The sequence below is a fragment of the Drosophila persimilis genome, unplaced genomic scaffold (genome assembly GCF_003286085.1).
Source record: "Drosophila persimilis strain 14011-0111.01,24,50 unplaced genomic scaffold, DperRS2 tig00000191-arrow-pilon, whole genome shotgun sequence".
NCBI lineage: Eukaryota > Metazoa > Arthropoda > Insecta > Diptera > Drosophilidae > Drosophila > Drosophila persimilis.
The window spans coordinates 11,084,510-11,098,407 of NW_020825298.1; the positions used below are offsets into that span (position 1 = coordinate 11,084,510).

The 13,898-nt window shown below is 41.5% G+C and overlaps 1 protein-coding gene across 2 annotated transcripts in view; it reads left to right on the forward strand.

Annotated features, from left to right (window-relative positions):
• LOC6589277 (titin) overlaps positions 1 to 13,898 on the forward strand; it is a 121,476-nt gene that overhangs the window by 55,634 nt on the left and 51,944 nt on the right. For both annotated transcript variants that reach the window (XM_026989190.1, XM_026989189.1), the window contains exon 2: positions 8,455 to 8,653. In XM_026989190.1, the coding sequence (XP_026844991.1) occupies positions 8,455 to 8,653 (199 nt within the window). The remainder of the gene's footprint in view (positions 1 to 8,454; positions 8,654 to 13,898) is intronic.

Consider the following 13,898-nt stretch of genomic DNA (forward strand, 5'->3'; position numbering starts at 1 on the left):
TTATTTCTCAGGTAAGCAGCAGATGGCGGAGTCATGCAATTGGGGGGCCAGAGCAAAGGGGCAGTAGCAGCAGCTGCAACAGCCACCCAGCCAGCCAGCACCCTACATACGGATACAGATACAGATACACATGGAGATGGAGTTTTCTCTTCCTTAACCCTAGAGTAGAGGAAGGGGTTAACCCTTGACTGGAGGATGGTGCTTTTTCCAGGTTTTTCTGGAGTGTTAAGAGTTTTTTTTTTTATGATTTATGGCTGGTTTTTGTTAATGAGAAGTGTTCTTTGTGGGATGCAATAAATTTATGGAAATCTATGGAACTAAGTTTAAGTTTTTCCAGTGAAAAACTTGACTTGGCTTTGTATTTTATGGGTATTTAATGTAGACTGCTAACAGCATAGATTAGGAGTAGTTTTTCTGATGATTGAAGAGTTTTTAAAGGGAGTAAAGATCTTTAAATATTACTGGAGGCTAATGATTCGGACTTTGAATCTATCTTAGTCTCTAACTGTATGAATATACAACCTAAAAATGTATTTTTATGTACCATAAAGAAGTGTTTAACAGACAACTTAGCAGAATCCTCAGAAGAGTTTCACACGCTTATGGCTGAAAAGTACCTCTTGGAATGCCTAGAGATCTTTAATCTAGAGATCTGAACCTTAATTGAGGCAAACCCTAACAGCAGTGGATTTATATAGTTAAAGGATTATTTTAGCTTTGATTAACATTTATGCTCTTCTGAAAGACACTTAACATACGCCTAACAGTGGCCCAACAGTCACTGTTTACATTATGTACTTATAACAGTCGCTTAACATTTAACAGCCACGCATTTCTTGGTTAATGTTATAGGGCTGTTAAAGAACATTGTACTCCAGCCTAACATTACAGAACTTCACTTTGGCTTCCACTTAGAAAAGAGCTTAAGCCCATGGAAGCCCCCGGTTGACATGAATGGGTTAAATGTGCCACTTAAATGTTGTCACGTTTCTCCCTCCCCCCACTCCCCCGCTCTCCCAGTCACCCAATCCCTCTTTATGCTACCTCTCGTTCTTTAACCTTTTCTGATTTCTGCTGCGGGATCGTCTTCTTTTTTTTGTTGTTGTTGGCCAGAAGCTTACAACTTGGCCATCAATATTTCTTTTACCCTCGCCTGACTTTTGCAGACACACACAAAAAACCTGTTTGCCGCACCTCACACATACCCTACCTTCTAGCGGAGAGAGCGGAGCACACCCCTGCCACTGTGCCACCAATCCTCCTGCCTCCTGCCTCCAGCCTCTGTACTGCTTCGCCTTCCTTCGTTCGCCTTTAAATTGCAGACTCTCGGAGTCTTGTTTGGATTGCACTGCAGGAATGGGGGCATGGCTGGGGGGTGGCATGTAGCAAGGATAAACGGGAGCGCCATTTAAAACAGATAACATTCATTGTAACAGCAGCAAAAGCAGCACCAGCACCAGCAGCAGCACCTATTTTTCTTACCTCTTTGGATACCCTCTCCCATTGGAAAGGAATGCCCGAATGGTAGGGTCTACCTATGATTTCTGTGGCTAAAAATCCCTTACTTTCGAAGACTTCTATCGAAAACTCCTTAAGGAAGTACATTAATTGGAACCCCTAGGATCAGAGCATTATATCTGATACTTTTCATAAAGAATATGGTTCACAAAACATGTATTTCCTAACCAAACATTGAGAAATGCATGTTTATGAGTAGATACCTAAGCCAACCAAGAATCATTAAAATAGGATCACCATTCCAAGAGTTATCATAGGATGGAACTATGAAAAACCAAGTAACCGCAAAGATAAACCAATGAAAATTTGGAAATTGATGTTTCTTATGTTTTTACATAATTGATACAAATTTCATAGCGATCGGTTGCTATTATTCTCGAGAAAGGGTATTCCAAAGCTTCTTCCATCGAAAAAAACAGTTCCTTTCGCTACGGTTCCATTTGGATTTCGTTTTTCTTTCGGTTCTTATTCAGGGGCTACTATCTGTGTGACTCATAAGAAAATTATGTTGCATTTTATGGGCAGAAGAGGGAGAGCGAGAGAGAGAGAGAGAAAGGGACTGCAGTTTTTATCGACTCTTGCTTTTGGATGCGAAAGGAAAGGATTGCCGTGCCCAAGCCAAAGCTGGCAAACGGACAAGGCTAAGCATTCCCCGGGACCCAGAAGAGCATTTGGCTTATACATAAAGACATTAAAGGAAGAGGGAGACAAAGCATGGAAAAGTGCTTCGGGGGAGTGTGAGAGAAGGCGTTGAGATTGCGACTTTGGTGCAATGCCAGAGACAACAACTGCACACAGATCCTGGGTCTTGGGTCTTGGGTCTTGGGTCTTGCGTCCTGGGTCCTGGGTCCTTAGTCCTGAGTCCAGGCTCTCTGATTTGCCATTGTTCTTGCTGCAGGACTCCTGATGCGATGCTCCTGCTGCCGTCTGCAGGCAAAATAATAAGACATAATTCCTAAGCTGCTCCTGCCGTTCCATTGCTCGCTCGCTCGGTCGCTCGGTCGGTCGGGCGGTCCTTCATCCTTTGGCATCTATCTGCTGCTCTGTGTTTTGTGCACGTTATGCATAACTTTGCATCTCTCGCTCCCTGTCTATCGGTGCCGTTGGACACCTTGGCAACCTGCGGGATACTCTGTCTTTCGCAGCGAAATCTCTGTCAAGAAAAGGAAAGATTTCCAAAGGGGAAACAAAGTCGTGTAGTGCGCAAAATTAATATAAAATACAAATTATTTTCACTTTGTTTTAGTTGCGGGGTTCTTCAAACCAATCTTCGTGTTGTGCCTTTGACTTGATTTTAGTTAAGAGGAAAATTTCTAAAGTAATAAATGAAAACTTTGAGTCGTGTGTTTCCTTAATCCTTAAGATGTTCTTTCCATAAAGTCTTTTGGTCCATAGAAAATTTAAAGGTGTAGCTGTTTGGATAGCGGCCAGAGAGAGTGTTCTTTGTAGATCCATAAAGAACGTATGGATTTGTAAGCTTATGAAATTTAAGATATTTTTTTTCCATTATATATCGATACCAATCAATGAAAATTTCTGATAAAAAAAGATAGAAAAACGAAATTTATTTAAACAATGATTGAAAATTTCGGCCAACCAAAAATTTTCCTTTCGATTACTATTGTTATCGACATAAAATCGAAAGCTTGATTAATTTTCGTCTTTACATGTGATACAATAAATACATATGGATAATTCTTAAAACAAAAATGTAAATAAATATTTCCAGAGAAATACTCAAAGAATTCCAGAATTCCACTTACAAATTTCTCAAATTTGTTCTATCGATAATTATCGACTTAATGAATTGTTCGAACATAATCGCTGTAGCAATATCCTAAATCCTTTTAAGAAATTCCTTTCCTGTAAATGATATTCTTATGAAAAAATCTATTTAATCGTTAATTTCGTTAAATATTTGACGCGATAAACATATATCGATAATTCTTTGCCTCTTTCCATACATACGAGTATGTGTGTGTGTGTGTAGTAGGAGTATGCAAAATTATCCCCTCCTGTAATTATCAGGCAAATGTTCACTCCGAAACTTTGTTTCCAATTAAAATCAAAAATCTATCCCAACTTACACTGTAATCACATGAGTGAGAGGCCATAGACATGGAGTGAAAGGGACAGAGAGAGAGAGATAGAGATGGGGCGACAGTAATTGCGAGCGAAAGAGAGAGGGGGGCACAGAGTGTGGAGGGAGGAGGAAGGACATTCAGCTTTGGGGACCAGAGGGTGGAGCGTGTTTCTTACATTTTATGGCCCAAAAATCAATGCTGGTAATTAACTCTGCAAAATCCAATTATGGCAAACTTTTCTCCAAAGTCTCCGTCCCCCCCTCGTCCCTCGTCCCACTCTCTGTCCCTTTGTCCCTGTGTATCTCTCTCGCTCTCACGCACTTTCGAAGCCTGGCCCATGACATGTGGAGGAGTCAAGGTGTCTGTCTGTCTGTCTGCCTGTCCTTCTGTCTGTGTGGCAAAGTGTGAAATTTTCTCACTGTGTAGAGATGGTGCATGTGGCATGTTAGTGCATTTATAAGTGATATGCAGAGCATGCAATTAACAAGAGCAAATTCACTCGGCCAAAAGACAGAAGTGAGTCTTCTGCTACGTTCTCGGGTCTTGCCACTTGCCACATCCCCCTCCCCCTTCCCCCCTTCCTCCTCTTGTGGGTTGCAGGGTTCTCGTGTTTCCCCCTTAAGGCAGAGCCACAAAACCCACCGCCTCTCCACCCGCACCCTTGACTGCCCCTGGCTTCCCTTTGTCTTGTCATTGTTTCCATTTTAATATAATTCTCACGTCATAATTGCGTATGGACCTCCCCCCACCCCTCTCTCTCCTCGGTTGCCCCCTGTTCAAGGTGTTGCCGAAGACTTTTCCCGTCTAAAACTATGGCCAGAATGCAAAGCGAATGTCTGTCTCAGTGTCTGTCCGTGTGTGTGTGCTGAGAATTTCTTGGCCAAAAGACAACAATGCCATAGAACCACACACCAGAGAAGGAGACAGAAGAAGAGATAGCGCATTGGAGACAAAGACGCAGAAAGAGATGGCAACAGGAACCAGCAGATAAAGACAGCAACAGTCGGAGAAAGGCCATTGACCAAATGTTCTAGAAATGTAGGAAAGTTTTTGCAGTTTCAAACGGATTTCAATTGTTTTCAAGCCTCTGGGAATACATTTTAAATTTTTACAGGAGAATTTTGCATAGGAATCGGGAATTTAAGGAGGGAATAGGACTATAAATAGGATTGTATGAGATCTGGGATTATTTCAGGGATAGATCACATATTTTTATGATGGAAATATAATTTTAAAAATAAATAAACATTGAGTGAGATCCAAAGCTTCCACCAATTACCATCTTTCCAAACAAAAGTAAAAAAAAAAGTTAATATTTTGCATTAAAAATAACCCAAAAGTGACCCCGGAACCGAATCCCATTCATAGATATTTTTTTATTTATAGACAAAAGTATCTAGAGCCAAGCCAAGACAGAGCCATTTCTCTTCCTCGTCCTTTTGCCGTTTGAAACTTTTCCTGTTTACTTTTCGAACCCAAGTTTTTCGTCGAACAAATCTGGCAAGTTAATATGGAAATTTGTTCACTAAATACATAACAAGAAACAGTAAGAGAAAAACTTGACCCTAGAATTCTCATGCCATTAGCTTTTACTGAACGAACAGAAAAAAAACTGACAGCGTGTACTTTTGACCCTCTCTCGAAGCGGAAATTAAATTTTTCTGCAAGCCTTTTTCTATGGGTATGCTTTCTCCCTTCCCCTTCCCTCGTTTCTCCATTGCTCAAAGTTCCTGTGTCCTCTCTTCCATATTACTTTTAATTTCCAGCAATTATAAGAAATTTTTCTTTTAGCTACAATTTTTCTTTCGCGTTTCTTTTCTGGAGATAGTATATTCCTCTTTCTTTAATGATAATTTAATTAGTTGCAAGTTGCTGCTGTTGCCACCGCTGCTGTTGCTGCTTCCTTTTCGCCTCATTAATTGCACTTAACAATTCGTGAATTCTTAATGTCAGAGTCGCGAAAAGGCTGCTTCTGAGCCAGAGAACCAGAGAGAAATGGAGACGGACAGCAGCAGGGAAACTGGAGACAGCAAAAGCAGACGCAAAATCAGGGAAAGTGGAGCGAAAGGAGACGCCAGAGAATAAGGAAAATGGAAGATTGGAAGAATGGACGAATGTCAAGAACCAATGACATTTCCGTACTTAAACGTTTCAATTAATAAGAAATTGAAAGTTCACCGAAATCAATGACATTTCACATTTAATTATTTTTAATTGTTAAGAAAAGCCAGAGAGCACCTAAAGTGAAGCATTTAAATGTCAAAATTAATAGGCAATTGAAATTGATATTTTTTCGTTGGCATATGACATTTAAAAGACTTTTTTTCTATAAGAAATTGATATTCTTATGCTAAAAAAATTCACTAAATCCTTGATAATTGGCATTCAAATTTCTCAATTTGTAAGAAAATATATTTTAATGAATGGAAAAGTAAAAAAAGTAGAGAAAATAACTGGATTTCACTTTTGAGTGTTTAAATGAATAACAAGAATAATAAGATGGAAGTAAATAAGAAACTGTTGCATTGCAGGTGATGCGGCAGTGCTCATCGGTCGATCGAATGCGTTTCTGCCTGGTATCCGCGCTCGGTGTCGCTTTTGCCACATTTCCCGATAAATGTTAATATTTTTTACTTGGAAAAGTAAAAAAACAATGAAATTTTACATTTAAAAGTCAAAGTTTTTAAGAAGTTTATATTCTAAAGCAGAAAAAATCACTAAATCCCTGAAACGTGGCTCTGAAGTGTCTAAAGCTACAAGAAAAGCGGATTCCTGTTCTTGGAAACGCCAACATTCAATGAACTTTGGCTTTCAAAAGTCGGAGCCTATGAGAAATTGCCTTGAAATGCACATTGATCCATGAGATTTCATATCTCAATGCCTTAAATGTAAATAACGAAGGAAACTTTGTTTGAATAACAAGAAATTGATCTTTGTAGTCTGGAAAATGATGAAAATTCGGGGAAATGTCTCATGTTCTTGGAAATGAAATTTTGACATTAAAATGTCTTTAGTCTGCAAGAGAATTGATATGCTTGAATGTATTTTTGCATTTGCTTAATATTTGCACAAAATATTCATGAAGGATAATTCAGTGGAACAGCAGTCAGTCCTTGGTGCAACATCTGGCAATTTGCCTAAGTGCAACCAAGTGTCGACCTCTCTCCCTCTCTCTCTCAACCTTACCCTGTCCTTCTCCCTGCTTTCTGCCTCTCTATCTAAAGTTTTTAATTAGAAACGCATCCTGCGAAAATGGACAGCCCTAGCTCGCTGCCTTTTCGTCCGCCCTTCATCTTGCTGCCGCCTCAGTAGGCAGTCAAGTGAAATGAGCAAAAGAAATGCGATGACAACCTCTCCTCTCGGCCAAAAAGCTTCTGCAAAAGTAACTTTAATGCCAGACAGGGACAGCAGACAGGCAGACAGACAGATGGACAGATGGACAGAGACAGAGACAGTCGGAGAGAAAGCGAGGAAAGGGAAAAATGGGCACAGAGCCCGAAAGAGAAACAAACTTTTGACATAAATTCGCCGAAAAACCAAAAAAAGGAGGAGACTCTAGTCCGCTCCCAGGCCGAAATGAAAACTGATGCGCTCTGCCAGAGTTGCCACCTTCTGACGTGTGATCCTAGGATTCCGTGGGAGAGCCTTCAGACGACTGCCAAATTAATTTTAATGCGATTTTCATGCGATTTTCATGGCTGTTGCAACTTTTCTTGGAACGCGCATAACTTTTTCTGTTCGGGATTTTAACGATTATTGAAGCTAATGCAAATGCAGAGAGAAAGTCTCCCTCTCTGACTCTCAATTGAGAGAACAATCTATAAAGAAGCCAGACAGACCCTCGGCAAAACCCTAGTCCACAAATTTATGGTCTCCCTCTTCGAACACTTTTTGGGTCTTTTTTTGGAGTGGCTTAAACGCCGACTCATGCATATTTGATGCCAAATATAAAGCGGCTATAAATTCTACTTGAAATTTACGCACCAAAGTAAGAGTAATGCGTTAAGAGAAGGGTCCTGCGAGTGCCTGTATCGCGGTACGTAAAGGTGCCTGCCCGCCAGCCTGTGCGCCCAAAGGTAGGCACTGGAAGTGGAACTCTGAAAAAAACTTTGTCGTTTGTCCTTAGCGGAGAGGTCCTTTAGGGGCTGTGTGTGTGTGAGTGGGGATGTGTGGAATGAAGTGAAGGACAGTCGCCTCTCCTTAAGCATATGAAAAAGTTACTTGAATTTGTTGTCCCTTTTTCCTTTCCCCTTCCCTTATCCTGTCGCTCTCCTCGAGGCATTGCATCCACACACACATAATGGTTTATTAAGAATTAAACACAAAAATGTTTGTCCTTTTGTTTTTCTCTCACTCTCTCTCTCTCTTTTAAACCGATTTTTCTTTTGTTTTTCTTTGAAGCGGCAAAAAGAATGAAAGAAAAGAGCAACAGCTGATGAAAATTTCATGGAAATTGAAAAGGTTCTTATGTCGTCGGTTGGAGTTTTGAGTGGATGGTTTTAGGATGGATTGTCGCAGTGCTTTGGGGCAGTGGAGTGTTTGATGAACTTAAAAGTTATGATTGTTGATGGTCTCACGAATTATAGGAATATATTGTATAAAAAAGTTTCGTTTTTAGCATTGTGGGTCAAGTATTTCTTGGGGAATATCTAATGAGGTGATGAGAAATCAAAAAGGTATGTCTTAGAGGAGAATAAACTTTGGAGAAATTCCTAGAAAAATTGGGGAACATTTAGGGATCTTAAATCAAAGATTGGAGATACGTTTTTCCATAGAAACTTCATGTATTTTTTCCCACACATCTCTCTAGAATCTGTCATATTAATCCTCTATTATTTTGTTTCTCTTACAGTTCTCCTGGCATTCTGTTCGACGATCCTGGCCGACGAATCTATCGACACACGTGAGAATGCGGATCTCACGCTCAAGTGCCGCTTCACGGACAAATACGAATCGAATGATTTCTCATTCTTCTGGACACGCTGGACAGCGAATCCGGCACAATTCGATAATGTGGCCATCGGTGAAGTTCAATTGAGTTCCGGCTATAGGTGAGTAAAACCCTGTCGATAAGTTAACAAATGATGGAAATGGTGATCCACATAAGGGATACATAAGGGGTTCCCAGAGGCAGGAGGGGAGTGTGTGGTAAATGCCTAGCCATAAAGTGGATGCCTTTTATGGGTAACGCCATAAACTGGAACGACGAATAGCCGGCCTGGCTATGCGCCCATTAACAGTTATCCGGCCAGCGTTTGGGTACAGTTTATCCCCGCAGCAGGCAGCAGACAGCAGGCAGCCCAGACAGCCAGAGTTGCCACAGAGCCATTTGTTAAGTTAATTAAATGCCTCACACTCTCTCCCACACCTTTCCCATAATGCGATTTATGCATGTGACGACTGACTGAGCTTCCAACTTAATTAAAATCAAGTTCTTGGCAATTCAAACAAAATGTCAAACTGCCAAAGGACCCAAAGGAGCCAAAGTAAACGTCCGAACTTGGACGAATATGAAAACAGAGATTTCTTGCGAGGAGAGACGAAGCCTGAAGCGTGACACGAGGGTCAACGAAACTGTGGTTTTTGTTTGAGAGGGCACAGGGAATGAGTGAAGAACCTTGTATAAATATTTCAAAATTCTTTTGAGCTGTCCTATGAATCAATCGTATCCTAAGACAACGATACATGTTCTAACTTGTCATATTGAGCTGTGAGCTTTGAGCTGTGTAATGTGTGAATTTCTAGCGATCTAGTGACTTAAGAACTATCGTATACATGGGGAATAAAAGTAAAATAATCTAAGACTTGAGTAAGTGCTTGAGAATGGTATATTTATTAGCTCTAGGTATAGAAATCATAATTTGTGGGTCCTTCTTTTAGGTTTTTAAACTAAAAAGAGTGAAATATATAATGATTTAGTCTTAAAAACTATCGTATATCTTGGGAACATGAATCATTCGACTTAAACTTATAGAAGAGTGATTTAGAGTGATTTTTTCCTTAATTGCTTCTCATTTTTCTAGATCAATATATTCTATAAAGATATTGATTGAAGAACTATCGCATAGGGGTCATAGGTTTGCATTCTTTAAGCCACTTTTCTTCCAATGTAATGGAAAACTCAGCCACAGAGAACCCACCCAAACATTCCCAGCTCTATTAATCGCAGCGTTAATCGCATTTCCTGCTTTAATCACGCCTCACGCTGCCATCACCACCAAGGCAAATGGTGAATGCTGAATGGCGGATGGCGTATGGCTGTCCCTTTAATCCTTAATGTCAACGCCGCGTGTTGCATGTTCAGACAATTATGAGGCACCGCACACACATTTACACTCCCCCCCACCACCCCCCCACAAGTATAGCGCCTCGTGCACACACTCTCTGCCAAATGTATGTGCACATACAGTCAGTCCCTGCTGGCTCACATATGGCCTTCTGGCCATGTTGGTGTTGGTGTTGGTGTTTGGCCGTGTTTATGTTTCATTTTCATTACCCCGTCGTCGTCGACGTCGTCGTTGTGCCCCACAAATGTTTTCAATTGTATTTTTATTTGCTTGGTGCCTTCGACTTCCGTTTCCTGTCGCTCGCCCGTTTGCCCGTTGAGGCTCAGCTTTTTAATGCCTCCTCGGCCATAGCTGCCGCTGGCGCTGCCGCTGCCACTGCCGCTGCCACTGCCGCTGCCACTGCCACTGCTGCACGGGTTTCTTTATGTGGCAACGCATAAATTTTAAGTGCCACACTCTGTACACTGCGGAGGCCACAAAATGCAGCGGCGCGGCGGCGTCGCGCGTCGTCCGTTTGCTGCTATCCGTTTCGTTTCGTTTCATTTCGTTTTTGGTTTTCGACTGCCTCTTGTTTCCGCTTGCCCCCCTTTCTGGCCACAAGCCAGGAGCCTCTACATATCCTATGTATGGGCTATATGCAGGAGTATATGTTCCAATTGGTAGGTGGATTTTTTGGGGTGTGTAATAAAAGCAAATCAACAAACAACGAATGCGAATGCGAAAAAAGGAAGGAAGGAATCACGGGCGAAGAGGGAGGTGCCGCCACCAGAGGAGGCATTAGAGGAGCAACCAGCTGAGGCACGAATGGAGCAGCCACAAGGCAGAATCTTAGAGGGAGGTCCTTCACAGAAGGAACCACAGAAATCGCAGCTTTCGCGGCTGGAAGGCCGAAAGTCTGAAAGTGTAAAATATGTATATATATTTTCGTACTGCAGATTTTTCGCCGAAAGCCAAACACAAGAAAAGCACAAAACAATACGAAAAACAAGCAGCAGAACAAGGCTCAAGGAAGGACACTCTCTCTCCCCCAAGAAACCCCAAAGCCATGCCTCTCTCTCCCCTTTAAAGACGCTGTGGTTCCATCTCTATCTGGACCCTCTAGGACCAGCTCTTCCATGGATATCCTATTTAGCAGGGTCCCTATATATCTCTCTCTCTCTCTCTTCCTCTCTTTCTGTTCATTTTTCTATATCCTGTGTCCCATCTGTGCTACAGCAAAAGTGAAATTACTGCAAATTTGTTGGCCAAAAACGAGAAGAAAAACAACCAAAACGAGAAATTACACAATTTTTTGTCGTTCTTTTTTTTTGGGGGGGCTAAAATGTCGCGACAGAGAGGGTAGAAAGTGGGCCAAACGACCAGGAGCACAGGAATCCCAGAGTGGGGCAAGGAAAGAGACAGAGAGAGATAGAGGGGGAGGGAGAGGGAGGGAGACACAACAATCCTCATGGCTAATATTTCGTTGGAACATTTAATTTAACGAGACATCGGGGGAATGTGTGCTGTAGAGATTGAGAAACAATGAGCGAGAGAAGGCATTTAAGAAGTCAACGCAACGCAACGCAACGACAATTGTCGAGTGGCTCTCTCTGTCTCTATCTCCCTCTATCTCCCTCTCTGGTTTCTTTTCGCAGTTGGAGAATTTCTCTTCACAGACAGATGGAGGGGGCAAATATTCGATTGCATACTTAAGGGGCTGCTGAAAATCGCATGTCGATCATTTGGCTAAATGTTATAGTACCAGCCATTAAGGAGAGCAGAGGAGTTGAAATCTGATGAGAGAGGAACCGAGGATGGATGGAGGAGGGAGAGGAGAGATGGAGGAGAAATCTCTTGAGAGGAACAGACAACATCTGACGAGAGGTTGAAGGTAAAGTTCAATGAGAGATTTAAGGCAAGGAATTGGCAAATTAATATGTTTTCTGAAAGCGAGTTTTTCTGAAATTTCTTAAATATTTATGCGACATTTTTTCTTGAATTTAAAGGAAATAAACTTTTGAGTAGAAATTTGCTGTTAAACATATAAAATGGCGTACAAAATTAATTAAATATTTCTCAAATTTGGAGAAAATATTGCCATAATAATGAATAAATTAGAAATATTCCAATATAATCGATATTCGAAACGTAAAACAGTAGATCGACTCCTAGATTTGTTATATTCTGATTAGATTCTGATGAATCAAAAGCAACAGAAGGATGGATGGACCCATTGCCTATTACATGTCACCTTTGGGGACAGTAGAATGAGTAGAGAGCACTCGTAGACTAGAGAGAGTCAGATACTCGCAAAAACCCAACAGATGTCTCTATTTTTCCTCGTCTATTAGAAATACAAAGAACATTTAGCTTCAAAAGATCAAAGGCCAGAAATAAGGGAAGGTCAAGACCGACCACACTGTCATTCGAAAGTCTCTCAATCAAAAATAATAGAAAGAAACGATTCAGGACGTTCCTTCCCTTGAACAGCATTCCCCCTTCATAGACAGACATCTATCTTCCTTGAGCTTGAAGATTTCCATCTTTCATCTATGGGAATGTCCGCCCCTTAATATATTCACAAGACTGCTTCTCCAGCCATTGAATGATTCGCTCATTTGATTCAAAACTTTCCTCTAAAAGGTCGCTGGAATATTTATTCATCATTTAATATCCTCCCTCCGCCTCCCTCTCTTTGCACTTCTCTTTGGCTTCCCATTAAGATCCTTATTCGTATCCCCAAAGAAATATGCTTTCTTTTAGCTCGAAGGAATATCCTTGTGTTCTCTGTTTCTTCTGATCCGAAATAATTGGCGGCCGTTTAAGGTCCTGTCTCCACCTCTGCTGCTGCTGCTGCAAAAAAAAAACACAACTAAACTTTTTGTTTTTGCAAAGAAAATCGCGAATTGAGGGCAACACAACGAATCACAAATTGCAGCAGGGGAAAAGGGGAGGACGGGGGGGTCCTTCTTTGGATAAACTTGAAAATTGCAACAGCAGGGGGCAGAGGGGGGTACGGATACCACCATATCCCTTGAGGCTGCTTCGGGGAATGCTTTCTCTTATCCTCCCTGGAGTCTGTGTTTTCTTTTTTTTTTGGCCTGGGTTTGGGTGGCTCTCAAGGACGCGCGCGACCCGCCTGCTGCGGTGTCCTGTGCTCTTCTTCTTGGCTGATTTTCTCTATATTTTTTTTTTGTATAATTTAAAGCGCTTTTCATTTTTCCGCCATCGACAGGAGGCTGCAGCAGGGGGCGCGGGGAGGGGAGTGTCCCCAGAGCGGACGATGACTGCGCTTTGCCAGCAGTTTTTATAATTTGCACTCTTTGTTGTTGCTGTAGCTAGAGAGGAGCAGGCACGTGTCCTGGCTGTGGATGGCACGGATGCTGCTGGTCTCCTCTGCCCCAATGTTGGAGCTCTCTCTCTCTCTCTCTGGCCCCAGCTGCAAATGAGCAAGTCGCCAGAGACGCGGCCCCAAAAAGAGGCAACTAAAGGGAAGGAACAGGGGCGTGCAGGCAGGCAGGCAGCAACAGCAAATAGAACATGAAAGATAGGACTAGTTTTAAGGGTCGAAGCATTAGATACCCTTGAGGGTGCATTGTTCTAATGAAAGATAGGAAAGAGGAAACATCCTTGGATGTCTTTCGGAACTCAAAAGACCTCTGAAAATCTATTCCTTACTTGAAAGATCTATTCAAAAAGTCATCCGGTTCGAGCCCTTGAGGAAATCAATATTCGTTTTCGAACACCTTTTTGCGATCTGATATAGTATCTGATTTTGTGGTTCCGATCTGTCTATACCTATAATACCTATAAGGTTTACCTAATATAATGATAATATAGTGATCCAATCGGTATTTTATAAGACTAAAAATCTACAAATCCTTGGGATCTTCGATTTTTAGAGGTTTTGCTCACAGATATACACTTCCGATCTATATTATAGAGATATTTGCAGAAAAATAAGAAAAAAGTTTAGATTTTTCATAGAAACAAAAAGGTTTAGGTTATGTTTTTACTGAATTAATGGATA